This window comes from Podarcis tiliguerta (genome assembly GCF_965153285.1).
Source record: "Podarcis tiliguerta genome assembly, chromosome: 1".
Classification (NCBI taxonomy): domain Eukaryota; kingdom Metazoa; phylum Chordata; class Lepidosauria; order Squamata; family Lacertidae; genus Podarcis; species Podarcis tiliguerta.
Genome location: NC_139534.1, coordinates 120,839,035 through 120,864,513, shown reverse-complemented (window position 1 = coordinate 120,864,513; position 25,479 = coordinate 120,839,035). Strand labels below are relative to the sequence as shown.

General features: G+C 46.2%; 1 protein-coding gene across 1 annotated transcript in view; it reads right to left on the bottom strand.

Moving 5' to 3' along the window:
* Positions 1-1,882: 1,882 nt before the first annotated feature.
* TRMT61A (tRNA methyltransferase 61A) overlaps positions 1,883-25,479 on the bottom strand; it is a 62,665-nt gene continuing 39,068 nt past the window's right edge. The window contains exon 4 of the mRNA XM_083439476.1: positions 1,883-6,897. Coding sequence (XP_083295602.1) covers positions 6,569-6,897 — 329 coding nt within the window. The 3' untranslated portion in view covers positions 1,883-6,568. The remainder of the gene's footprint in view (positions 6,898-25,479) is intronic.

Sequence of the window (25,479 nt, the reverse complement as noted above, 5' to 3'; positions counted from 1 at the left end):
TAAATGAATAAAGGACAATGCTAGTCATGGCTTTTAGCTATAATTGCAGGAAGCTGCCTTAACCCAGTCAGGCTATCTGTCCATCAAGTCTGTTATTGTATATTCCGAAAGGCAACAGATCTTCAAAATCTCAGGCAGACAAAGGCCTTTTCCCATCACTTGCTACCTCAATTTCTTTTAACTGGAGATGACAAGCACGGAACCTGAGACTTTCTGCAAGCAAAGCATGTTTTCTACCACCGAGTGGTGGTCCTCCACTAAGATGGGAACCTCGCGGTTTAGACAATGAAATCAAACCTAAATAATATAGTCCATGACCAATGAATAGATGCAAAAGGGTAGACAGAGTCAAGGCACCAAATAAACTGCATGCATTCCTGTATGAAAATGTTTCAGCAACGTTACAAAAAGTAAGTCCTATGGCCCCTGACCAATAGACTGTACAATAACAACCAAGCAATCCTATGTGCTTCACAACACGGAAATGAAGACACACAGTGTGGTGCAGTGGGAATTTGAGTCGGCACAGCTAGGTATTTCAGAATACATTTTTCTGTGCACCATTGTTGAGGTATTTTAGAATACAGTGGTGCCCCGCAAGATGAATGCCTCGCAAGACGGAAAACCCGCTAGACGAAAGGGTTTTCCGTTTTCAGAGGTGCTTCGCAGGACGAATTTCTCTATGGGCTTGCTTCGCAAGACGAAAATGTCTTGCAATTCTTGAGGTTTTTTCCCGCTCCCCACCCCCTTTTTCTAAGGCGCTAAACTGCTAATAGCCTTTTAGCAGCTAATCCGCTAATCCCTTAAGCCTTTAATAGCCGCTAATAGCGCTAATCCGCTAATAGGGTTGCTTCGCAAGACGAAAAAAACGCTAGACGAAGAGACTCGCGGAACGGATTAATTTCGTCTTGCGAGGCACCACTGTATACTGATGTGATAGACACCGCCTGCAATTGTATATGGGCCACAGTCCATATCTGTGTTCTAGAAATACATGAGGCTTCTGTAGTGCCGTTAAGTGTTCTCTCTCTCTCTCCCCCCCCCCCCCCGTTTTAGAAACACAAGTTTCTGGTCCTTAAGACTGTAAAGATAGGCTTGAAAGTATGTAAGTAGCATGTGCTGAAATCTCCGTGTGGCTTTTCCAGCAGTCAAGAGACAGAGCTCTGTAGCCCCTTCCTCAAAAGCAATGCTATGTCAATGTGTGCAGATTCTTACATTATTAACCAGCCTCATTAATAGGATAGCTTTTCCTGAACTTTATTTTGCAGAGTGAAGAGGGCTCTGTATGGAGATAAGGAGCACCATTAATGGAACCCAAATGTAGAACCTGATGGTCCCTTGGTCAGAGATCCTGCAAGCCAATTCTTAAAATCACATGTTCTTATAAGGTAAGAAATGTAAGACCTTTGTACATGCAAAAGAACTACAGAAACGACGAGAGTGAGGCCAGTGCTTCCCACACATTGACATCTTCGAAGCCAGTCTGTTGGAGCAGCTGCAGAGGTGGGTGTGCTGCTCCACGTCCCCAAATCACGTCAGAAGTGCCGGGCATATCTGCCAGCTCTGAAGATCTAAAGGACACCCCAGAATGACTTGGTGTAGAAAACATGTGCTGGGCTTGAACGGATGAAAAGCATGTGTCTTAAGAGCGCAAGAGCCTCTGGATCAGGCCAATGGCCCAACTAGTCCAGCCTCCTGTTCTCACAGTGGTCAAAACTAATACCTGTGGGAAAGCTGCAAACAGGACTTGAGGGCAAGAGGATGCCCCACTCATGCGGTTTCTAGCAAGTGGTACCCAGAATCATTGCTGCCTCCAACTGTGGAGGCAGAGCACAGTCATCGTGGCTAGTAGCCATCGATAATAATTAATAATAATAATAAATTTTTATTTATACCCCGCCCTTCCCGGTTCAAAAACCGAGCTCAGGGCGGCTAACAACAAATTTAAAACACTTAATTGTAAAAGCAGCATAAAATACAGTATAAAAACATGAATAACAATAAAATTCAAAGTTCAGAAATCAATTTAGGGGAAATCCATCTAATAAGCATTAGATAATCCCCAGGGCTAGCTGGCTGAATTAGTCCTACTTGGGCCAGCAAGGAGGCCAGGGGAGAATTAGCTGTGGGGTCTCAGAGCAGGCAATCTTCATAAAAAGGGAAGGGGAGGGAAGAGAAGGGAAATAAAAGATCAGGCTGAATTCAAAATGAAGGCCAGGCAGAATAGCTCTGTCTTACAGGCCCGACGGAAGGAGGTTAAATCTTGAAGGGCCCTAGTCTCATGGGACAGAGCATTCCACCAGGTTGGAGCCATCACTGAGAAGGCCCTGGCCCTGGTGGAGGATAGTCTGACTTCCTTAGGTACCTCTAAACTATGGTTATTCATCGATAGCCCTCTCCCCCATGCAGTTGTCCAATCCCCTTTTAAAACCATCCAACTCGGTTCCATTACTGCCACCTATGGGAGCGAGTTTCATATCTTTTAGCTATGCACTGGCTGAAAAAGTAATGATTTTTATTGGTCCTGAATCTCCTAACATGGAGATTCACACATGGAGTGTTGTACTTCAGGCTCTGATTGTGGGCTTCCCACAGGCATCTGTGGGAAGAGGGTGGTGGATTAGCGAAGCCTTTGGTCTGATCCACAGGGCGCTTAAAATTTATGCATGCAGCCCTCTCTATCTCCCATCTCTCTGTTTGCATGTCTTGCTTGACTCAAGCTGCAGAGATTGTCTTCATCAAGACTGCCAGCGGCGGCTTTGGAGCAGCGCTCTCCCTTTCCGCCAGGGATGCTGGAGGACACTTTGCAATTCAATCAGGCACGCGGAGACTTGTCTGCAGGGAATGACATCCCTCCCACACCTGCCTAGGCGAGCGAGTCAAGGAAGAAGGCAGCTACCAAAGAGAACAGGCTGCACCCTCCATCGCTCTCCTGTGAAATCCAGGAACGGGGCACCAGCAATGAATAACGGCAGAGATGTGAAACCTTAGTTTGACTGCAACATTTTAACCGGGAGCAAGGGACAACCTAAGAGGCATTGACACTATAAGCCTGTCTTCACCAACCCAGTGCCCACAGATACTTTGGACCACAATTTCCAACAGGGGCAGCTGTAATCCAAAACCTCTGGGGGCGCCAGGTTGCCAAAGGCTGCCACAAGCTATGCACAGGCAACTTAACCCACCCAGCTGCAAAAAGTGCTGTGCATTTAGGGTTTCTAACTTTTAGAAACCCATCCCTGCTCTGTCCCTTTATTGCTACCTCTTCCTTTTTTAATACCAGAGAAGAAAAGTGCTTGGCATTTTTATAGCATTGTATGTTTGATGTCCTGTCCTGCGGCAAAAGGGGAAGAAAATACAGCCCTCTGTTACAGCACTTTCCAACTCACTGCAATGCAGCGAACGCTGGAGCAACAGGGGGGAGGCTTCATGAGACTGGCTAAGGCTGCAAACATTTTCTCAGGACAAGCACCACTGAACGCCACTTACTTCTGAATGAACGGGCCAACGCCACATGAAATAAGCCAAAATTAAATCACATCCGCACTGCTGATTGCAACATTTCATTTCAGTTTGCCTGGGAGCCTGATGCAGCCCTCGGGTCTCTGTTCAGCCCTTGGGATTCCCCAATGGCCACTTGCCCCTCCCCAGCCCTCATCTGCACCTTCCTTTGAGCGTTTTGCCAGGACTGGAATGAGTCTTTGTACTCACATAATCCCTCTTGCTTGCCCAGATGGAGGGTTGAAAACAGGGTCCGACTCCGTGTAGAATTTAGCCTACTCTTGTTGGCATCATGTATTGAGAGACAATGGAGTGTGCCTCTGGGGGTGGAGTCAAACTATTGCGTTAGCAACACCCAAGGGATTTCCCCGGGGCACAAGCCTGGGCAGTGTGTCTGGAGGTCCTGGGCTGTCCAGATGATGAGACACCCCCCCCCCTCGGCCTGGCTGGCTAATGTGGTCCAAAGGAAAGCAGAGCAAGAAGTTTGGCACCAGCTTGGCTGCAGGAGTTGCCAGAAGGAAGCGTTCAAGGCACCACCCAACCACCTTAGGGACTCCCTTCTGGATCTGTGTAGGGTTTATACTCCTCAGCCTTTTCTTCTCCAGTAAGGCAGCAGAGGCTTAGAATCCAGAATATGGGGTGTTAGGGGAGGGGTGGTATCTCTGGTGGGGGACATGTTCTGCTCCTTCTGGGGTAGTTCATCCATCTTTGGTCCCCATTCGCAGCTCTCACCTGTGGCTCCTAGAAGCTGTCAGCATGCGGCAGCAGCTACACCCTGGCAGTTTCAACTGGCCGGCTAAACCAGGTGAGGGCAGCCGATGGTTCTCAACCCCTCGGTGAGTTAGGAACTTCCCCTGCATGTGAAAACAGGCTCCAGCAGCTTGAGCAGACAAGACCAATAGTGGGTCCAATGGTCAATGAGTTTTCTGTGTGTGCTGTAGAGGGGTAGACGAGGCTCACCTAGGGCTGGGCAATATATCAAAATATCATCCAAAAATGGTTTGAAGCCCTATTGTGTTATTGGTTTCATAATTTTTAACCTGGCAAAAATATTGCAAATCATGATGCAGGGTGTGTGTGTGTGTGTGTGTGTGTGTGTGCGCGCGCGCTATGCAAAAATCACAATGCGGGGAAAACCGTGAATCCAGCCAGTGCCCCTATGTAGCTCTATCCTTATATCAGACATTGTGATAAATCAGTGTATCAGGATGTTTAGCTGATGATATATTGCGATGGTGAAAACGAGATATCGCCCAGCTGTCGGCTCGTCAACCTCGGAAAACATCCCATCCAACCTACTGCACAAAGGTAGAATTTACATCCGTTGCTCCGCCTACTTTGCCTCTGGCCATGCCCATCACCTGCATGCGACCCCTATAAGGTTGTTCAAATGGGAGTCTGGAAAAAGCCCCCTCCCCCTTTCCCGGCTTTGCACTAGAAGCATATTGTATCAAGGACATACAGTGTTGATTTGAGTGCAAGCATCTTAAGGACAGAGGCATTCACTTTGTTCTGCTTCCTCTCCTTTTGTAGGCTTAAGCAGCTCCCCCTCCTCTTCCCCAGTTGATCTGATGTTTACATATGCCTGCTGTTCTCTCTTTGCTTGCAGGCAGGCGGTTGTAGCTACCCCATTAATGATGCAGCAGCAGTAGAACCTTCTATCCTGCTTTCCCTCAAAAGTACTTTCGAGCACTGCATAACAGAAGACTTTTAACATCCTTCCGAAGAGGAGGAGGAGGAGGAGGCGGAAAGCTGCAGCCCTGGAACACTTACGTAACAGCTTCGAGCTCAAATGATTTGCTTTCCTGGTTTTTAATCTGCTCAGCTGTTCTATCTTTGCTCGCCGCGGTTGGCGGAACTTTTGTTAAACTGCTACAGATTAGCACCGGGGCTGTAACCCATCGAAAGCTCAGCCATGTTTATTTTTGGTCAAGAAAAGGGCAAAACCGGATTCGCACTTTCAGGCATATCTATTAATCAGCCGGCGCGTGGAATGGATAAAAAGATTTGCCTCGTGGCTCGCATTTCACCCAGGTCCTAGGAAGATAAGACTGTGACGTGCTTATACGCTGGTTAAGAACACCAGGGAAGGGTTTGTTCTGTTTACAGCAATGGACATCTGTAAATACAAGTACCGCCCTGCAATACAGGACTGACTGAATAAGGGAGGTTTTTTTGCTGCTTGTTGTTTGGCAGCGAGGAAGCAGGATGCAAATCTAGCCATTTATTCAGGACCAAGTGAATGTGCGATTGTGCTGAGGATTTTGCTCACACAGAAGAGGTAGAAGAGCTGTCCCTGAACAGAATTATTTCAGGATGCAAGCAGGGATGAGACTAAATGATACTTCCTATAGGAAACCTCCAGCTCCATTCAGCATTAGATGTCAGGGTGAAGACTTGCAGCCTAACTTTCTCCCCTCAAAAGCTAGCCCTGTGCTTTGAATGTTTGTGTCAAGGGAGACTCACTCACATCATGCAACCACAAAAAATTGGGTTTCATGCTCTTTCCAGGGTGGTTCACCTATGTATGCATGTATGCAAATATATGGATCCCCACATCCGCCTGCCTTTTTCAGACTCTCTTTGCAGGGGCTGCTAGCCAATTCTGGGCCTACGGCAAAAATCTTTTTTATTTTTAAAAAATCCAAATATTAAATAGACTCCCAACGGCAAATACAAAACCAAAAGCAAAAATTCTCCCCACTGCACACCCTCTTAGAGAGAAGAATCAATGCAGGGGTTCCAGAAAGATAAAGGAAACCTTGTTGACATCCCCCCCTCCCTGCCCCAAACAACCTCAGTAAGTGGCTTTTGCTTTGCAAAGTCCATCCCACAGCTATTAGCTGCTAATCCATCTTCCTACCTGACAGGCAGCCAAGCACTGTTCCAGAAGGACAGTGTACTGCAAGGCTGATCTGGTTAGCGCTCCTGCGTGCTATTTAAACAAAAGCATAATCTTACTCAGTCTGACTATATATGGAATTGCCCGACGAGCAAAAAAAAGCTCAGGATGCTTGATTGGGAGGGAGGGAAGGAGCAGCAAGGAGGCCGCTAGCTTCGCGAGTAACTAAAATAGGCTTTTGGTAGCGAAGGTCAAATACCCAGTGTGACCCACCATCTCCCTTGGCGGCACACCGCTTTTAAACTGTGCGTTTCCCTGCTGGAGACCAGCAGAGGAGGCACCCTGATCGGACGGGCTGCCTTTGTCAGACTCCGCTCTGGCGTTACCCCCGATTCCTTTTCCAAGGTCAGGGACTGGCAAGCTGATTGTCCGAACGTTGTACACTCTCAGCAGGATCTCCAGAGTGTTACATTCGGCAAAGCCGTGTTCCTCCAGGCCCAGGCAGGTCCTTTGCACTTGTTCGATGCAAGGGGAAAAGGAACAGATGCGTCCACCTACAGAAAAAGAGGGAGGGAGAAAAGAGGATGAATGAATGAATGAATGAATGAGAAGCGGCAGCCTGGCTAATCTCCTCCAAACCCCGTTCCCTAGCAGTGCTACCCGAGCTCAGATTCTGTGAATCACTTATTTCCATAGCAGCTTTGCTGAAGTCGCTGGGGCAGCCCCCCCTGATGTAAATTCTATGACAGACGCAGTTTTTCAATTTCCTGGTTTTATACAAAGTGGGGGAAGGCCGCTGACTCCTAAACACTGGAGATTTAGAGAGAGGTGGGTGGGTGCAGGAGTGAGGACCTGCCCCCTGCAATTCAGTGCAAGCAAAATCCTGTAAAGGGTTTAGAAAGGGCAGGACTTTCAGCACAGAGAGTATTTCTGCACCTTTTCTGTATTTCATCGGCGAGCATGCAGACAGGCAACAGGAACAGTCTGTGCCTTATCCTTTGTGCCTGGTCCCTGGGTTGTTAGCATGTCACTTCCTAGACCCTTCACACAGATGCTAAAGAGATACTGACTTTCGCACAATGCACTTCGTTAATGTCAGAGTTGTGTAAACAGTGACGGTTTCTCTTTTCCTCCGCTGCTGTACAAGTTGTCTTGGGATAGAGAAAAGGTTTTAAGGTTTGTGATCGGGACAGGCGGGCGGCAAAGGCACACAGCTAATCTCCCCTGGCATCTCCTCGACTCGCACTCCCCCCCCAAAGGGTGGCATCCAATTAAACAGTTCCACTGGCACAAGGACTTTCAACTGTGCAATGGAACTTCCCTGCCTTCGTCTCTGTTGTGGGAAGAACATATTTAGGGGTTGCACAGCATGACAAGTCCTTGGATGGACTAGTGGAACTGTCTAGTTGGACACCGCCCAACATTATAAACAGTAGACGTATGCAAACCTAACCGGTAATCCTGTTTTTTTGCCTCCCTTTGCAGGAAGGAAGGCATTGCATAACCTCTTCCAGACTTACACAATGCTGGCTACTTCACTACGCCTTAGGGATATATCTCAAGGATATCTCACGAGTTGCCTTTTCTGCTTGCCAGTGCACTGAAGAACACAGCAGTCTTTTATACAGAACCCAACCTAGATGCATCTAGCTCAGGTTGTCTCAAACCTGGGGCTCCAACTGTTGCTAGACTACAACTCCCATCATCCCTAGCTAGCAGGACCAGAGGTCAGGGATGATGGGAGTTGTAGTCCAAAAACAGCTGGAGACCCAAGTTTAGCTGAAACCCTGATTTAGCTGAATACGTGCCCACCTTAACTGGCAGCAGCTCTCCAAAATTTGAGGCCTCTCCCAGCCCTACCTGGAGATGTTGGGGACTGAACCCAGGACCTTCTGCAAGCAAAGCAGATGTTCTGTTGCTGAGCTACAGCCCTTCCTTGTGTCCCAGATATCCAGCGTTTGAAGTTAATCAGACCCAAACAGCAGCCCACAATCCCAGCAGAAGGAAGCACACTTGCACAGGAAACACACAAATATAATTTCTGGGGCTACAAGGAGCAAACAATCCACATGGTTTAGAGAGATATAATTGCTTCTGTTAACTTTTTTCTTTTCTTTTTGGCATTCATATGAATGCCAGCATTAGACCACATAGGGACTGTGGATCCACGGGCCTTACATGGCTAGGCTTAAAGTGAATGTCTTATCATTTCTTTTCCTATTATGACTACTTATCTACCTGTTTAAGAAGGAATGGTGCTTTAAGCCCTATGCAAAACATCAATAGGCAATCAGCAGCAAAATTGTAAACTTTAAAGTGCAAGAGTTTTTCGTGATGGGTTCCAAAACCACACCTCTAAAGAAAATCCAGCCAGCTGCCCATATCCATCTATTCCCACTAACAATATAATACTCTTTTTTTAAAGGATCAGCTAACAAGATATATGGGTTATTCAGCCATGTTTTACTCAGAGTAAACCCACTGGAATTCATGGACCTAACATAGCCATGTCCATTCATTCCAATGGATCTACTTCGAGTAAAATTTAGCTGAATACCTCCTCCCTGTTTACAGAATAAATCCCAGCTTGTTTTTAAAAAACAAAACAACCCCCCCCCCACACACATTTGAGCTTTTACAAAATACCTCCAGTCAGCTGAAATTTAAACTTGGTGTTTAATTAGAAATGCAAACACTCCTGCAAAGAAATGTCACCTTTTAAACTGCTAGGGTGAATCAAGAACAAAGTACCAACAAACCCTGACTTACTTTCTTTTTCTTTCTCTCTCTCTGCCTCCCTAGCAGCTAACCTATCACAAACAATAGTAAAACTTGAAAGCCTCCTTATCACCTCCTTTACCCCGCCATTCTGCCGGATGACATCATTGCTCCTGCTCTGAAAGATGTCCTGCACACCATTACAGGTGATAAAAAGCCTTACACTATTATTATTTTTGGGGCGCGGGTGGCGCTGTGGGTTAAAGCCTCAGCACCTAGGAATTGCCGATAGAAAGGTTGGCGGTTTGAATCCCCGCAGCGGGGTGCGCTCCCCTCGTTCGGTCCCAGCGCCTGCCAACCTAGCAGTTCGAAAGCACCCTCGGGTGCAAGTAGATAAATAGGGACCGCTTACCAGCGGGAAGGTAAACGGCGTTCCGTGTGCTGCACTGGCTCGCCAGATGCAGCTTGTCACGCTGGCCACATGACCCGGAAGTGTCTTCGGACAGCGCTGGCTCCCGGCCTTTAGAGTGAGATGAGCGCACAACCCTAGAGTCTGGCAAGACTGGCCCATATGGGCAGGGGTACCTTTACCTTTACCTTTATTATTATTTTGATTTCGTACTTGCCCATTTGCCAGAAGGTATCAGGTCAGGTCACAGCAACTTAACATTCAATATTAAAAAAAAAAAACAATTCTAAACAAACGGCTGTCACTATACATTAGGCTGGGGTGGGGTGAAGGTATTTAAAAAGCCTGGGATTTTACAGTAGGTGGAAAAATAATCCCTGCTTGTGGAATGTCCTCCCTGGTGAGACCTCTCTGCCGCCCTCATTTAAAAGCATTCCTGCTCACCCAGCCGTTTGTTGGCTCAAAGATACTGGCCATGGCAACCACGAACTTCTTAGCGGTGAGAGGAATGTGGTTGCTTTTAGGTGCTTTTAAACGTTTAAAGTAGTTTTTGTTTAAAAATATATATTCATAATTGTGACATTGCAACTTTTTTGTGTTTGTTGCCCTGAGCTTCTCCGGTAAGAAGGGCAGGATGTAAATTTAATACAGTGGTACCTTGGTACCTAGGGACGCATGTGGCGCTGTGGGTTAAACCACAGAGCCTAGGGCTTGCTGATCAGAAGGTCGGCGGTTCGAATCCCTGCGACGGGGTGAGCTCCCGTTGCTCGGTCCCTGCTCCTGCCCACCTAGCAGTTTGAAAGCACATCAAAGTGCAAGTAGATAAATAGGTACCGCTCCGGCAGGAAGGTAAACGGCGTTTCCGTGTGCGGCTCTGGTTCGCCAGAAGCGGCTTAGTCATGCTGGCCACATGACCCGGAAGCTGTACGCCGGCTCCCTCGGCCAATAAAGCGAGATGAGCGCCGCAACCCCAGAGTCAGTCACGACTGGACCTAATGGTCAGGAGTCCCTTTACCTTGGGTTATAGATGCTTCAGGTTACAGACGCTTCAGGTTACAGACCCCGCTAACTCAGAAATAGTACCTCGGGTTAAGAACTTTGGTTCAGGATGAGAACAGAAATCGCGTGGTGGCGGGGCAGCGGCTGCGGGAGGCCCCATTAGCTAAAGTGGTACCTCAGGCTAAGAACAGTTTCAGGTTAAGAACGGACCTCCAAAACGAATTAAGTTCTTAACCCGAGGTACCACTGTACATAAAATATAATTGTTGAAGAAGTGGCTTTTGAGGAGAGACCAAAGTGGGAGAAGGACACAAAGGGGTTGCTGGCAGAGGACGTTGTGCCGTGTGGAGACAAAAGACCAGTCTTTAGAGGTGCCACAAGACGCGATAGATTTATGGTGGCATAACCTTCCGTGGGTGGTGCTGTGGGTAAAAGCCTCAGCGCCTAGGACTTGCCGATCGAAAGGTCGGCGGTTCGAATCCCCGCGGCAGGGTGCGCTCCCGTCTCTCAGTCCCAGCGCCTGCCAACCTACAAGTTTGAAAGCACCCCCGGGTGCAAGTAGATAAATAGGGACCGCTTTGTAGCGGGAAGGTAAACGGCATTCCGTGTGCTGCGCTGGCTTGCCAGATGCAGCTTGTCACGCTGGCCACGTGACCCGGAAGTGTCTGCGGACAGCGTTGGCTCCCGGCCTATAGAGTGAGATGAGCGCACAACCCTAGAGTCTGTCAAGACTGGCCCGTACGGGCAGGGGTACCTTTACCTTACCTAACCTTCCGCGGACGAGATCCCACTTCATCCAATGAAGGGGAAATCCATCAGCCTCAACTTCGGTCACTTTGCTGCTGCAAATGCAGCAGTTTGCCTTCACGCCCCGATGTGCACTCCATTGTCTCTTCCCTGACCTACAAAAGGTTGGCAATCCCTGGTCTACGTACTACTACACAGACCTTCTGTGCATTTCCCTAAGCGGGATGTAAAATTGAAATAAGGACATCTGCACAACTGAGTGTGGTTCTAGCTAGAGGTCGTCCACTTCCTTCCATGGGTTTTTGCTTAGAGCTGAGTCTTCAACCCGGAGTTCAGTTTTTATTAATCCTCCGAGACTGTGGTACCCACATACAGGACTTTTTTTGCAGTTTCCGCCCCATCTTCTTCTAAAATTCAGATCCTCTAGCAAAGCGGATGTTGGTTTGCCCATCTGCAGTGGGGTGTCTGCGCCACAATCGCTTGAGGGAAGAGGTCAAAAGGTTGACCACAAGAGAGGAACCAGGTCAAATGGACAGGAGGTGCAGGATGCTTGCTTCTTACTATCTCCAAACTAGAGGGCAATCGGAGGTCACCAGAAGGCAACCACAGAAAGCCTACAACACACACACACAAAATCTGCATCTGCTGCCCACCACAAATTTCACCGTAACTCCTGAGTGAGAGAAACACTCAAATCTTGGCAGGTTACATTTTTATCTAGGAGCCAATGTTTGAAACTTAGATATACAGTGGAACCTCGGGTTGCGAATGTGATCTGTGCAGGAGGCACATTCGGAACCCGCAGCGCCGTGATTTGGCGCATGCATAAAGCGTGATTTAGTGCTTCTGCGCATGTGCAAGCGCCAAAACCCAGAAGTAACCCGTTCCGGTACTTCCGGGTTCGGCGCGGTGCACAACCCGAAATCACGTAACCTGAAGCATCTGTAACCCGAGGTACCACTGTATAAGCTAACTGCCAAATGGCACCTTAAGCCTAGGTTAATAATAATAATACAGTGGTGCCTCGCAAGACGAAAAGAATCCGTTCCGCGAGTCTCTTCGTCTAGCGGTTTTTTCGTCTTGCGAAGCAACCCTATTGGCGGATTAGCACTATTAGCGGTTTAGCGGCTATTAGCGGCTATTAAAGTCTTAAGGGATTAGCGGATTAGCTGCTAAAAGGCTATTAGCAGCTTAGTGCCTTAGAAAAAGGGGGTGGGGAGCGGAAAAAAATTGCAGGAACTCGCAAGACATTTTCGTCTTGCGAAGCAAGCCCATAGGAAATTCGTTTTGCGAAGCACCTCCAAAACGGAAAACCCTTTCGTCTAGCGGGTTTTCCGTCTTGCGAGGCATTCGTCTTGCGGGGCACCACTGTAATAATTTATTATTTATACCCCGCCCATCTGGCTGAGTTTCCCCAGCCACTCTGGGCGGCTTCCAATCAAGTGTTAAAAACAATACAGCATTAAATATTAAAAACTTCCCTAAACAGGGCTGCCTTCAGATGTCTTTTAAAAAGAAGGTAGCTGCTTATTTCCTTCACATCTGAAGGGAGGGCGCCACTATCGAGAAGGCCCTCTGCTTGGTTCTCTGTAACCTCACTTCTCGCAATGAGGGAACTGCCAGAAGGCCCTCGGTGCTGGATCTCAGTGTCCATGTCCAGGCTGAACGATGGGGGTGGAGACGCTCCTTCAGGTATCCAGGTTACAGTTGCTACAACCAAATATCTAGGTGCCTTCTTTCTCCCCAGTGAAATTTATTATGATTATTATTATTCATTTCCATACCACTTTTAACGAAAAAATCTCAAACAGGTTCACAACACAGTAAAACATCAAACGAAACAGTGCATAGCCCTGGTTCCCAATGTGTGGCACACGTCCCAAAGGGGGGCAATTCGAGAATGAGTATTAACAGTGAATGGCCTTCTAGGCCTCCTCTATGTGAATAGGAGTTCACTTTTTGAATAATAAGAATTATATGTCACGGCGGGGGGCACACCAGGATTTTAGAGAGGCTTAGGTGGGGCACGGCCAAAAAAAAAGTTCGGGAACCACTGGTCTAGAGTAAAAGAAATTCAAGGGTTCAGAATTTCAGATCCTTCTCTAGGGAACATTCTGCTTTCCTCATATTTACTGTCTCTCTCACCCCCTTTTCCACTTCTCTTTCCTCCACAACCTCACACTGATGACCACAAAAATGCCTCAATTTGACTATAATGACCTGTATGAAAGACAGATCATGAACGAAGATCATGGCCACTGGTCCCATCACCTCCTGGCAAATAGAAAGGGAAGAAATGGAGGCAGCAAGAAATTTTATTTTCTTGGGCTCCATGATCACTGCAGATGGTGACAGCAGTCACTAAATTAAAAGACGCCTGCTTCCTGGGAGAAAAGCAATGTCAAACCTAGACAGCATCTCAAAAAGTAGAGACATCACCTTGCCAACAAAGGTCCATATAGTAAAAGCTATGGTTTTCCCAGTAGTGATGTATGGAAGTGAGAGCTGGACCATAAAGAAGGCTGATCGCCAAAGAATTGATGCTTTTGAATTATGGTGCTGGAGGAGACTCTGGAGAGTCCCATGGACTGCAAGAAGATCAAACCTATCCATTCTTAAGGAAATCAGCCCTGAGTGCTCACTGGAAGGACAGATCGTGAAGCTGAGGCTCCAATACTTTGGCCACCTCATGAGAAGAGAAGACTCCCTGGAAAAGACCCTGATGTTGGGAAAGATGGAGGGCACAAGGAGAAGGGGACGACAGAGGATGAGATGGTTGGATGGTGTTCTTGAAGCTACCAGCATGAGTTTGATCAAACTGCGGGAGGCAGTGGAGGACAGAAGTGCCTGGCTTGCTCTGGTCCATGGGGTCACAACTAAATGACTAAACAACAACAACAACAACATGAAAGACTATGATTTGAAAGTAGAGACACTGAATGAACTCTTGTTGCTTATGGAAAATCTTAATAAGAATGTAATTTTTAAAATGGTATCACACATCAACTTTACTTAGATTTTATCCTTTTGTGGGTTGCACCAAGTTCCTATTCAACTGACCCTTAACAGTGCGCAACTACTCAGAAGTCAGCACTATAGAGTTTGATAGGACTTACTTCCAGGTTAAGTGGGTGCAGGATTGCAGCCTAAGGATATGATAATCATCACCCAGGAATTGCATTTCCCCCTTAAATACCTGCAATGAACAGTTTGCAAAGCCTTAATAAATACACAATACCCACAATTATGATATTGGTAATTAAGTGTCTATTTCCTAGCATGTTCTCAGTCAAGAAATACTGCAAAAACCCAAAATAAATCCTACACAGCGTTCTCAAAACAGAGAAATAAAACAAGTGCATTTTTCCTACTTCCTGGAATCAACACGAACGATTACGTAGAGTTATTGCTAAAACCCGAAAATTATTTGCACAACGTCCTCTGAACATACAAATTAGTAACACATTTTCACATTAAGATCAGCCAAGGTTAAGAATGCACTGCCAAATTATAATCCTCAAGTAAGAATTGTTGCAAGGACCCTGAATTAATTTTTTTTAAAAAATTCTACAAGTTCACAAAGTAGTTTCGCTCTCACGAAGAACGGAGGTCGACCAAAAAAACGTCAGCACACTTTCCGTATCTTACGACTGAACAATATGCTGTTGCAAGAACCCAAAGCCAATTGCACAACCACCAGAGATTCTAATAAACAAGAGGTTCTAAGCACCAACATGTTGCATGTGTGTGTGTGTGTGTGTTGTGGGGGAGCCTTAAGACTCCCCAGGGTAAGTGAACAGTCAACTGGGCAAGTGAGTTAGTGACCAGGTGAGCAAATGACCAGGTGGGTTGACCAGCTGGTGAACAGGTACAGCACAGCCTGCATCTAAATGGGCTGGCACACAGATGGCTTTTTCCCTCTGGCAGATGGTCTTGTGGCCAGCTCAGCTCCTCTTCAGCTGTGGGAGGAGGGTGGAGGCAGCTCAAATCAATAATAATAATAATAATAATAATAATAATAATAATAATAATATGTTTTTATTTATGCCCCACCCACCTGGCTGGGTTGCCCCAGCCACTCTGGGCGGCTTCCCACACATATAGAACTAATAATAAAACATAAATAGTAACAATCTGATCCACTATAAAAGTCGCAATAACTTTAGAATAAACAACTTATATCAAATAAAGCAATATTCAATAATCCGTTAGAATCCAACACTAAGCAAATAACAATTAAACAATAATTTGTACTTATCAGTTACAATAAAGAATTACGGCTCTATAAACAATAAAAATAAGAGCAAAACACAATACATAAAATACCACCAAACATACAAAACCATGTAAAAGGGACAAATTGAGAAACAAGGACACACAAGGACTTTTTCTTAAGTGTGGGTGTTGTTATTATCCTTGATTCATCAACTGCCTTCTAAACTAGTCTGAAGGCAATTTACACATGAAAAACAGTTAAAAACACACACCTTTAAAACAAGACTGAAACCCTAACAAGTGGGCAGTCATGGTAAAGACCTATTTAAAAGCTTGCAGAAACAAAAATGTCTTCAGCTGTTTCCAGAAAGTGCAAATATTGGGTGCCTGTCATAACTTGATGAGAATGGGCAGGGGCAGCCACCAAAAAAGCCCTGTTCTGAGGTACTGCTCTGATTTATTATCTGAATAACCCAGTCAAAGCGAAGGCTGTCCCTTTGACTATGACAGCATTGGCTTTCCAGAATGGAAATAAAATCTAGGGTGAATTGCACCCTGCCCCTGCCCTCCTCGCACCCCAAACTCGCTAGAATCAGCGTGAGTTGAATGGACTACCAATGACCTCAGTTTTAATTTTTGGAAGAAACACTTGCCCCCACTAATATAGGCAAAGGTTAACTACAAGGCAATCCCAATCCCACATTTTTCAGCCTCCATTTACATTCCACTGGGAATTGTTGACGAGAAGCACAATCTTTTCTCAACCAGTCACTCAGGGAAAGACACGCACCGGGCCTTCTTGTTCCATTATAATCCGTTCAAAAGGAACATAACACAGTTCTCTTGGGGGAAAGGGAAAACAAATATGGTTCCACTTCCTTAGCTTCCCATATAAGTCAATGCAATCCTTCTTAGTGCTTGTCCCACTTTGCAAACCACACTTTGGTCCTGCCACAGAATAGAATAGAATCATAGAATAGAATCATAGAATCATAGAGTTGGAAGAGACCACAAGGGCCATCGAGTCCAACCCCCTGCCAAGCAGGAAACACCATCAGAGCACTCCTGACATATGGTTGTCAAGCCTCTGCTTAAAGACCTCCAAAGAAGGAGACTCCACCAAGGCAATAACCACAGCATTGCCTTGGCAGGTTATTTAAGCTAGTAAATCTTTCTGGAATCTTCATCCCAGGATCTTCATCTTCCCAGCCTCCAATAGGAGCAAGGAAACTTGCTACATCTTCAAAAGGTAGTAGATGGAGGTTGTTGATGGAGCAACTTTGCTCCCCCATATCATACTCCTTTTCTCTATGGCTTTTTCCTCTTACCCTTAATTTGCCCTCCACTAAACCCATAGCCACACCTCCTACTATACAGTGGTACCTCTGGTTATGAACTTAATTCGTTCCGGAGGTCTGTTCTTAACCTGAAACCATTCTTAATCAGAGGTACCACTTTAGTTAATAGGGCCTCCCGCGGCCGCTGTGCCACCGGCGCACAATTTCTGTTGTCATCCTGAGGTAAAGTTCTTAACCTGAGGTACTACGTCTGGGTTAGCAGAGTCTAGAACCCGAAGTGTTGGTAACCCGAGGTGTTTGTAACCTGAGGTACCACTGTAATAGCCAAACTACTTTAAAAAAAAACTGCTGAAAAAAGAGGCTAAAATACAATATAGAAAAGACCATGCAGATTGAAGCAAATTTATAGGAAATGGTTGAAAGAATAATCTATTTTTGTCCTCAGAATTTGGTTTCCCTTAGCTTGCTTTAAAAAAAAAAATTGGTGCTATAAGCACAGCTGTCAATGTTTCCCTTTTTTAAAGGGAAATTCCCTTATTTCAAATAGGATTCCTCGCAAGAAAAGGGAAAAGTTGACAGCTATGGCTATGAGCGCTATACACTTGTGAGTAAGCGCCATCAGAAAAAGGACAGCGAAAGATTTTTGTTGCACCTTAAAGACAAGCACGTTTATTATGGCATAAGCTTGTGCGGACTGGGATTTGCTGCACCATGCCTCGTCCACAAATGTTTATGCCAGAATGAAATGTGTTAGTCTTTAAGATGCCACAAGGCTCTTGTTGTGACAGGCTCACACAGCTACCCCTTCTGGAAACTGTCAGCAAAGGAGCGTTGATGAGTTTGCTAGCTGCAGCCTCTTCTTTTACAAGCTCAGATTTTTCTGCCAAATTATTTTTAGGATGCCCAGTTTGGCCAGGACACTTCTCAGGCAGTTCTGAAATCTGCCAGGTCCAGACTGCGTGGAATAGCTGTTTGCTGCTTTGGACTAAAAAGAGGATTATTTTTTTTAAAGGAAAGCGATGATGACGGTTCTCTAGTAAAGTAGAATTAGGCCACATCAACCATATATATTTAAAGCAGGGTCTCCCAAACTTGGGTCTCTGGCTGTTTTTTGGACTACAATTCCCATAATCCCTGACAACTGGTCTTGCTAGCTAGGGATGATAGGAGTTTTATTCCAAAAACAGCTGGAGATCCAAGTTTGGGAAACCCTGATTCAAATCATTAGGACACTACTGTAACAGTCATGGCTTCCCCCAAAGAGTCCTGGGAACTGTAGTCTGGTACGGGTGCTGAGAGTTTTTTAGGAGACCTCTATTTCCCCTACAGAACTACAATTCCCAGAGTTCCCTGGAAAGAAGGCTTGATAGTTAAACCATTCAATAGAAGCTCCCTGTGTTTCTTATCTCTATCGACTTTCTCCACCCCATGAATAATTTTATATACCTCTTTCATATTCACCTTCCCCCCCAAGCTAAAAAGCCCCAAATGTTTCGCCTTTCTGTTGTTTCAGCCCTCTGATAATTTTGGCTGCCCTTTCCTGAACCTTCCCCAGCTCCACAACATCCTTTTTGATGCATGGTGACCAAATCTGCAGACAGTATCCCAAGTATGATTGCATCATCGATTGCATAATGGCATTATGATATTGGCAGTTTTACTTTCCTAGCACAGAATTAGCCTTTTTCAAAGCTCTCACATGCTGGGCTGATATCGTCACTGAGCTATCCGCTATGACCCTGGTCAGTCATGATCAGTTTAGACCTCATGAGTGCACATGTGTGCAGTTAGGGTGTTTTGCACATTATTTTGCACTTGCATAATGCCCATTCATCCAGTCTGGAAATATCCTTTTGGAGCTCCTTGCAATCCCGTCTTGTTTTTTCCACCCTGGACAATTTAGTGTCATCTATAAATCTGATCTATAAATCAGCCCTGAGTGCTAACTGGAAGGACAGTTCCTGAAGCTGAGACTCCAATCCTTTGGCCACCTCATGAGGAGAGAAGACTCCCTGGAAAAGACTCTGATGTTGGGAAAGATGGAGGGCACAAGGAGAAGGGGACGGCAGAGGACGAGATGGTTGGACAGTGTTCTCAAAGCTACTAACATGAGTTTGACCAAACTGCGGGAGGCAATGGAAGACAGGAGTGCCTGGCGTGTTCTGGTCCATGGGGTCACGAAGAGTCGGACACGACTAAACAACAACAACATAAACCTGGCCACCTCACTGCTCGCCCGTAACTCCAGGTTATTTATGAACAAGTTAAAATGTCACAAGTCCTAATGCTGATTCTTGCGTAGGCCCCCTTCTTACATCGCTCAGTTGTGGAAACTGTTCATTATTCCTACCCAATGCTTCCCATTTTTTAAACCAGCTACTGAACCGTAAAAGGAGATCTCCTCTTATCCCATCACTGCTAAGGTTCCTCTGAAGTCTTTGGGGAGGGATTTTATTGAAAGCTTTTTGGAAGTCCAAGTACACAATGTTAACTTGATCACTTATATCCATATGTTCGTTGATGCTCTGAAAAATTAGTGAGACGGGAGTTGGCTCTCCAGGAAGCCGTGCTGATTCTCTCTCAAAAAGACTTGTTCTTCTATATGTAAGATTATTCTATTGTTAATCACATTCCCCACCAGTTTTCCAGTTAAGCTAAGCTGCCTGTGATTTCCTAGATTCCAGTTTAAAAGTTGGTATTGCATTGGTCACTTTCCAGTCCCAACTTATGGAAGCTGATCTTAGGGACAAGTTGCATATTTTTGTTTGAAAATCAGCATTTTCACATTTGAGTTTGGAAAGACACCATCTGGAGCTGAGGGTTTGTCTGTTTTTAATTTGTCAATAAGTCCTAGAACCTCGCCACATTGGTTCTGTTTCTACAAGACTTGTTCTTTTATGTGCTTAGTAATTCTTTAATAGCACTTTCCACCAGATGTTAAGCTAGCTGATTTCTAATTTTCCAGATTTCCCTAGATTCACCCCCCCCCCTTTTAAATGCCAGTCTCTATTTGCCCTTTTCCTGGAGAAATGTTGTATCTCTGCAAACAGTGAGCTAGGAATCCCCAGCAGAGATTTCTCAGCGAATTAAGAGATCCTGGGCTTCTTCGATGAAACAATATTCACACGTTTTAGTCCAATTCGCCCACCAATTTTTTCTTGAGATGTGCTTTGGGGCCTACACCACACTGCCAGCGATATTACATGCAGATAGAGTGGAACAGGGTTGTGTTTATTTAAGGGGGATGGTATGTGTAAACAGAATAATCCCCAGTCCTTAGATGGAGTGCTCTGGAGACTGTTAGCTTTCCATCCAAGAGGCTTCACATCTCCTGAATGCATCCACGCAACGCGACAAGAGACGACAAAATCCCCCCAAGGCGAACAGATCTGTCAAACGGAACATTGCGAAGGGTAGACAGAAACCAACATCTTTCAGCCGGTCCTGTTTGAAGAGAGGCTCTGTTCCTAGATAGTACCCGAAGCCGCCTCCAGTCCAGAGCTTTTAAGACGCACCTTTCCTCCCTTTACGGGGGAGAGATTGCATCTCCCGGTTCGTCACAATGTCACCTCTGCAGCTGGGAATAGAAGGCTTCGGGCTTTGCTCTGAAAAGCCACCCGGCCAAATCAGCTCAAGGAATTAAAAAAGGACGTGGTCTGCCAGAAATCCAGGGATCATGTGGTCTCGCTCATGATGTAATGTCCTCATAAGGCAGGCTTCCTGGCACGAAGTAGGTTTTAATGAGTGGGGGAAGGGGGGAGAGAAAAAGAACGGCTGGGGTGGCACTAATTGTCGTTCGGCTGCTCTGCATTCTTTCCCCATCTCCCCAGCCGGCTGCTGGTTCCTCCTTTGCAGCCCTCCTTTGCAGCCGCCCCGCAAGAAGAAGAAAAAGCCTGTTATGCAATCTATGCAAATGATAACAAGGCAACCTGTCTGATAAAAATAGAGGGTAATGGGGACACCAGAGCGCCCTGTTTATATCCACTTAAAAGAGGAAAGTCACAAGTTAAGCAGAAAAAGGCGGTCCAGTTTTGGACCACACTACTTGGCAGGTGAGAACATTTTGCAAAGGATCTCCCATATGGAAGCAAACAAAAAACCGACCTGGATTTATGGAGCCAGTGTGGACTTAGGGTTGCCACCCGTCCCTGAATAATACAGGATTGCCCCATATTTCGATGTAAAATTCTATGTCCTGTATTGATAGTTTTGTCCTGTATTTCAGGACTTCTCTCTCTGCCAAGTTAGGGACTCTCTCCAAATGCATGTTTTGGAGAAAGGGTGTGTGAAAGGTCACATATTTAAGCTCTGGGTAGCAAAGCACAGATAGGTTTACAAATGTGTGTGTGTGTGTGTGTGTGTGTGTGAGAGAGAGAGAGAGAGAGAGAGAGAGAGAGAGAGAGAGAAATTTCAGAGGGGCCATCCTGTAAGATATTGTAATGGATTGCTTTGAAGTCGCTTTAGCGCCACACACACACACAAATTCTCCCCCCAACTGCACCGCCCCACTCTCTCCTGTATTTTGCCAGAACAAAGGTGACAAGCCTAAGTGTGATGGAGTGGCCAGTGTGTTGGACAACGACCTAGGGGACCTGGGTTCAAATCCTCACTCGGCCATGAAGTTAACTGGCTGACCTTGGGCCAAACCAGTATATCTCAGGCTAAACTATCCCACAGTGCTGCTGTGATCTGTAGTTCTGTAAGGGGAAACTGCAGTCCTTTGTGGGCGGGGTGTGTGTGCTTTCAGTGTGCTTTAAATGTCTGGTGTGTACACAGCCCATGCCTCCAAGGTCCTAGCCTAACCACTTCATTGCATTGTATCTAAAAGCATTTTTGAAAATGTATTAGAAAAAAATAATCGTCTTGTATTAACAGTTTAAAATCACCAGTTGCAGCAATCAGACAATGCATTGCACCTTAATGTTCATGCACATGCAACAGAGCCCAAAGTCCTGCTTCAAAGTTCTAGAGGAGGGGTCTAAAACCTAAAGAGCCAGTGTGGTGTAATGGTTAAGAGTGGTGGGCTCGTAATCTGGTGAACCGGGTTCGCGTCTCCGCTCCTCCACATGCAGCTGCTGGGTGACCTTGGGCCAGTCACACTTCTTTGAAGTCTCTCAGCCCCACTCACCTCACAGAGTGTTTGTTGTGGGGGAGGAAGGGAAAGGAGAATGTTAGCCACTTTGAGACTCCTTAAAAGGGAGTGAAAGGCAGGATATCAAATCCAAACTCTTCTTCTTCTTCTTAAAGGATGGCAACTAGGAGGTCTCACGTGATTTTTAATGTGTCGCCCTCAAAAGACCGAAGAAGCCCAGTGATTTTGACCAGGAGAAGCCACAGGAAGCCAGTAAGGAGGTGGTCCCTGAGAAACAGGTTGTGTTTGTCTCACGGGGGGGGGGGGGGACATCACAGGGAGATTGTGAGTTCAGCCCTTCACAGATGCACTCAAAGTAAATCGTCACTGAATAACTAATCCCATGGCTGCTAATCCTGCTACAAATGGTTCTGCAGGACCGATGGCTAGCTCAGTCTGAGAGTTAAAAGGGGGGAAAACACACCCACACAACTCACAAAGGCCTTGCTGACGATGGGCAAGTTTACCATGTGCCTTGGAAGGCAAAGATGCTTCTCTGCTCCCTGTGCCAAGCGTGATGGAGCAGGTGAAACACCCCCACGACCTGCCCCCGTTTGCTCCAATACGGCCCATTTATGTTGGAGCATCCGGAACGCAAGAGGCGACGGTACGCGTGTGTCACTCAGCATCACCCTCCAAATCGCTGAACATCTGGAGCAGAGGTTCCTTCCCAGCTCAAACTTGTTTACGTTTCTGCAGTGCCAAGTTCATTTTAAGAAAACAGCACAGAAGGGAAACCCAGAGGGGAGTCTAATTAATAAATCACAGCTCTAACAGACAATATATTCTGGCTTTTTGCCACCAAGCTAAGCATTAAAAAAACAAAAACAAAAAAACCAGAGGATGTTAACCAGGGTGCTGGGTATTCTCAGCGTTTAGGGAAATGGCTGCAAGAGGAGGGGGGAGAATGGGATCTCCGTGAAATGTCACCTCACAATAAATGCTTTGTGCTCAAGAGAAGGCGCCGGGAGGACATTGGGAGCAGCTTACTATTGTTCCCATCAGGCTTCTCGAGAGTTTCTCCGTAGTGGTTCGCCCTGGAATGTCATGGAAGTGTTGTGACTGACAGTTACATCAGCAGAGTTCCAGAGAAATGAAAAACATGGCCCAATTGTAAACATTTCCAACAAAACCAAGCCAGAGAAGACCCACAGTTGGGTTTTTGAGACATGCGTTCTAAGCCAGGCTGCAGAAGCAACGCATTCTTAAATCCATGAGGTGTGTGGGTATGTCTCTATGTGTTAACTCTTGGGCGCATCTGCATTACAAGACATCTTATGTCACTTTGCTGTCATGGCTTCCTTCATAGGATCTTGGGAGCTGCGGTTGGGTAATCAAAAGAGATCTCCAGCCCCATTTGTCAGAACTAGTTCCCAGGGTTCCTGGTGTGTGTGTGTGTGTGTGTGTGTGTGTGTGTCAGAAAAGAGACCAATGATGATGATAATGATAATAATAATAATATATTTCTTATACTCTGCCCATCTGACTGGGTTGCCCCAGTTGGGTTGCATCTTCCAACAAAACTAACACAGGATTTATTTATTTTTGGGTGAATATCGCTGCGCAGTTCTTCTGTAGCTGCAGTTTCCACAACACAGCTTCCCAAGGGAATTCCACCACAGGCACAAACCCCTAACGAGAAAGATGTGTTGTGTGAATGCTCCCCACTGCAACCAACCCCAAGGTGCCTCCTTCAAGACTCCCCTACCCCCCAACTTTCGAAACAGCTACCCCCCACTCAATTTGTTTAATGAGATCTGTGTGTTAGCCCGAGTTGATACAGTAATTATCCCAGATTAGTCTCGCTCACATTGGGAAGCTGCGTGAGCCTTTTGATCCGGGGAGCTGTCTTAAAAAATGAATGCATTCATGTATAATGCATCTGAAACTGCCGGCGTGGAGGTGGGGGGGAACAATGAGGGGGCCTGTCGAAACCCTCCCAGCCCACATCCATTCGGCGCAGGGGGCGAAAGAGCTCTGCAGAGCCACTTTTGCGGAGAGGTCAAGCCTCCCTGTTTCTCGTAGGCTGGGGGAAAGAGCTTAGACGGAAGGCCGGCAGACACGATAAGTAGGAGAGGATTCGGAGTTTGCACAGGTCAAAGCACAGCTCGGGCTGGAGAGACTGGAAACGAGGGGTGCACACAGTACAGGATCTTCCCATCCACTTTCTCAATGTTGAAGCATGAAGGGTGTGCCTTGAGTCACCTGCTTCGCAACGGAGGCCATGTCAGCAATCCCTCGGGAGACAAAAGGGCCATGGATAATTCATGCATTCCCATAATCTGAATAACTGCCTTCACAAAACACAAAGAATACTGTTTTGTAGCCAGTGCAGAAGCGCCGGGCCTTGCTGTACTATAAACAGTCTCGTGCCAGAACTGCAGCCCACAACTATGTAAAGCGGGGTTGCCCAAAGCTCTGAGTCCCGTGACCCCTTGATGAGTTTATAAAATGGGCATTGACCCCCAAACCAAATCCTCTTAAAATAATGTCAAGATATATCAATAGATAATCAACATTTATTAGTCACAGAACTGTAGGGTTGGGTGGCACCCCACAGGTCACTCATGCAGGAATCTCAACATGTGGTCCCCCATCCAATTTGAAACCATACCGGGCCCTGCTTAGCTTTGCAAATGTTCTAGCAGTTTTGTATTGCTGACAATCGCCATAAAACGTGAAGATAAATAAATGATGTAATATCGTGGAATCACCTTATTTAATGCAGTGTTTCCTCTCTCGCAAGGGAGCTGCACTCTGTACATGCCCCATGCCCTTTATTTCCGAGGTTCGTAGTTCTTTATTATTATTATTTTGCACTATAACTTGCAAATGTCTTTTGAACCCATTTTTGAACCCTAGATCTTTATTCGACACCTGCATATTCTCATCAAAAGGGTCCATATCAATCACCCTCTGCAGGGCCTTTGAACATCCTTGCCACTGCAGACACAGGAATCACAACTCAAAGAAGCCAATAATTTAGCCATTTGCAATACTTGCACTTCAATTTCTGGCCCTCTTTGGCTTCCCGACAAATCCAGACCCGTGACTGGATCATGAGAGCTAGGAGGAACAAAAGAAAAAGGAACACCTGCAATCAAGGTGTATGGGTCCTGTTTCTAGAAGCTGTACCAAGCCGTCAAGCTGGAGCAGTGAACCAGCACCTAGTACCAGTCTGGGATCAATGTCCTTGCAATGAGACCCCTGCATCAAGAACTCGTGCCACAAGATATACCATGTTGCACCAAATCACAGTCCATCTTTCACCCACCATCCTATCTCCAAAAGCAGCTGGCCATCATCTTGGCAAATACACCTTGGCCCTGCTCTGTAGTTTCCAACCAGCATCCAGTGCTACCACGACAAGGGCAGCTTCTTCTCCTAAGGGTGGGGCTGCTGCTTCTACCAATGTCACATGGGGATAAGTGAGGGATCATCAGCTTCCAACAGCATGAAAGGTGTGCAGGGGCTCCAGGGAAGAGCAAGACCTACTGCTAAGGACTTCATGTTGAGAAGCGGTGGTATCCCAAGCAGATGCCTAACTGAGTGTTGCCCTTGTGTGGGCAGGTGTAACCTCCCATCCCTAAGTAGATCTCCCATAAGCTCAGGGACAGAA